The sequence below is a fragment of the Aplysia californica genome, unplaced genomic scaffold (genome assembly GCF_000002075.1).
Source record: "Aplysia californica isolate F4 #8 unplaced genomic scaffold, AplCal3.0 scaffold00780, whole genome shotgun sequence".
In the NCBI taxonomy this organism is placed as follows: domain Eukaryota; kingdom Metazoa; phylum Mollusca; class Gastropoda; order Aplysiida; family Aplysiidae; genus Aplysia; species Aplysia californica.
Genome location: NW_004798050.1, coordinates 93,149 through 95,866, shown reverse-complemented (window position 1 = coordinate 95,866; position 2,718 = coordinate 93,149). Strand labels below are relative to the sequence as shown.

The 2,718-nt window shown below is 40.7% G+C and overlaps 1 protein-coding gene across 2 annotated transcripts in view; it reads left to right on the top strand.

Annotated features, from left to right (window-relative positions):
- Positions 1 to 681: 681 nt before the first annotated feature.
- The window catches only part of LOC101857063 (GA-binding protein subunit beta-2), a gene marked incomplete at its 5' end in the record, with an annotated part of 9,975 nt that continues 7,938 nt past the window's right edge, over positions 682 to 2,718 (top strand). Inside the window, 2 exon segments of one of the 2 annotated variants that reach the window (XM_005109458.3) lie at positions 682 to 882; positions 1,578 to 1,710. In XM_005109458.3, the coding sequence (XP_005109515.1) occupies positions 735 to 882; positions 1,578 to 1,710 (281 nt within the window). 2 annotated transcript variants of the gene reach the window in all.

The following is a 2,718-nucleotide window of genomic DNA, read 5'->3' as shown; positions in this document are numbered from 1 at the left end:
GCAGCGCCATCTGAAGCAAAGAGCATACTTCCTGCGGACACTTTTTTGGCCGAGTGGCCCATCTTGTTATTCACTATCTTTGCCAATACCCTAGTTCTATTCAGTATGTGGAAACATAACCACGGCGGAAAAAAAACCTATACGCTCTTATACTATCTCTGAGCGTCTAAGACCAAACCAACAAAGTTTCATTCTACCCGACAGAAGGAACGCCCGCTTGCATAGAGCTAGTATAGTCGTAGTAAATAGAAGAAGACACCCGCACCAGTCAGATTGCTTTTCGAGTTTTGTTTGGGTCTTCGTGGTGTGACATTTTTTACGTTTAAAGATTTTAGTAAACAGGCGTCTTATTGGTAAAGAAGTCGTCCGAGTGGGGCTAAATAAAGGTGCAAGCTCCAACCCACCAGATGTCGCTGCCAAGTTTACTTAAAATCCTTTTACTCAGAAGTGGGTGGTTGGTGGTTGCTCTGTGGTGGTTTGCTCCTCCTTTCCTATCAAGCGCCCATCGTCCTAATCTCTCCTCTTTCTTTTCTTTGTATGTTACTCTCTAGTAGTAACACCCCTTGTCTTCGGTATTCATTATATGACCTGTGTTGCAAGTGCCATACAATTTCGTAATACGTTCTTACTTAAAATTTAAAATCTTACTTAAATATCTTTTTTAAAACCCTTTTCGTTCAGAGGTTGACAGTCACATGGCTTGGTTGTCCGATGTACAGTAGCCTGCTCTAGAGATGACCGTCATGAGTCGAAAGTCTGAGCTGGTGGACGCCGCGAAAGCGAACGATCTCGAGGTTGTGAAGAGGCTGCTCCATCTGGGGCATTCGGTGGACGAAAAGGACAAAGATGGTACAACTGCGCTCTCCTGGGCCTGCTGCTACGGTAAGTTGTATGCATGGTTCTTACGCTAGGGTATGGTGCGGATGGCTGTGTTTCGAATCCGCAGTGGGCTTGGGCTGTTTGGAGATTTTCCGTGGCTATAAGTCAACTTCGTTTGGTACTTTCAAAGGAAAAAAAATAATTTTGAGGTTTCGCCTCTTAAACAAGCCTAACGTTTTGGAAGGTTCGTTGAATTCGGAGAAAATGTATGGCTTATCACATATGTCTGATTGAGGAAATGCGAAGTCAAAAGAACAAGTTGCGTGTAACCTTAATTGCACCAGTTTCAAACCTCGATCGTTCCCATGTTTACACTTCTGTTAGAACTCCTAAATATGAAATATGATTTCGTAGTTCTATGTCTGTTTACAACTTACTTTTCTAAAGAATCGTAATTTTGAATTTTTGTCGATAAGGTTTGCTGTAATTTGTGCTTGCGTGTTAATGAAAAATCCAACAACTATTTATATACCTTACAAGCATAGTCTTTTTTAACTATCAAAAAGGCATGCCATTTTGGTGGGGATTTTTTCTTCAATGATGTTCGTGTACCTGGTTTTTAAAAAAATATTTGCATGTTTTATAATACGTAGGCCTACTTTTGTTTTTATTACACCCCAAAAAGCTTATATCATAACAAGAATCGTTTTTTAATCCCCCACAGTTATTCTCATCATTACTCATACCACCAACCGCAGGTCTCAAAGATATCGTTCGATTGCTCATCGATGCCGGATGTGACGTCAACTCCCAGAACTCTTACAAAGCCACTCCATTATTGGGAGCAGCCGACAATGGCCATGCAAGCTGCGTGGAGCTTCTCCTTCAGGGGTAGGTCTTGTTTCTGAATGAATGAATGAATGAATGGATGAATGAATGAATGAATGAATTAATTAATTAATTAATAATTCCACTTTCATTGATCTCTGTGGGGAAATTTGGTTTACAATGGCGTACTGGCCTTTTGCGTATTGACAAACGATCTTTAAAAAAGTTAAAGCACGTAGCCTACGCATAATACAGCTCTGCCTGGACGGTAGATACAGAGGAAGTAGATTGCCCAAGTGCTACGTCCCTCACGTCTGATCTTGACTTCCTAGATATGCTTCAAAGGAGAGACATCGTCAGTACATTTCCAATAAAAAAATGCGTAAGGGTGTGTCTGGCTATTTCTTTTTTCTTCTATTTCAGATCTCATGAGTAATCGGCCGCGGTTCTTCAACCTCTGCAGCGCTACTTATTTTTTTATGTATTTTACTGTTTTTCCTATTTAGTAGGGCCCTTGCATCAGGTCAGGCAGCTTCGTTCCGATTTCGAAAGTACTCTGCGTGGTTTATACTTTGGTAGGAATTTTGAATTTTTTTTCCGGGTGGCGGCCGAAGCCTACTCATATCGGTTTTAGGACCACGAAGGGATCTTTAACGTGCGCAACTTGCGTAATATATATTAAGCATACATAAATATATACACATATAGATAAACTCATACTGAAACGTATAGAAAAAGTGGAAGCACGCAATCGTTGGTCGCCACTGTGCGGCGCCCTGTTATTTTAGACGAAGACAAAAATTGATACTTGAAATTTTACTCTGCTTGACATGCACTGAATAGGTATCTTTTGGAAGGCCCTTCACAGTTGTAAGGTAAATGTTGCACGCGTAGAAGTCTATTATACCAAAGATAGTACAAGACAAGATGGGCCACTTCTCTCTTTGAGCCAATTAAAAAAGTGTCCTCAAAATTTGGTGGCGCCCTCTTCACAAAAGCGCATTCTTTGCGAACAGAGTTATCCTACTTGAGTTTTAAAAAATCAAAGTGAAACTAGCAAGTTTTGGGATA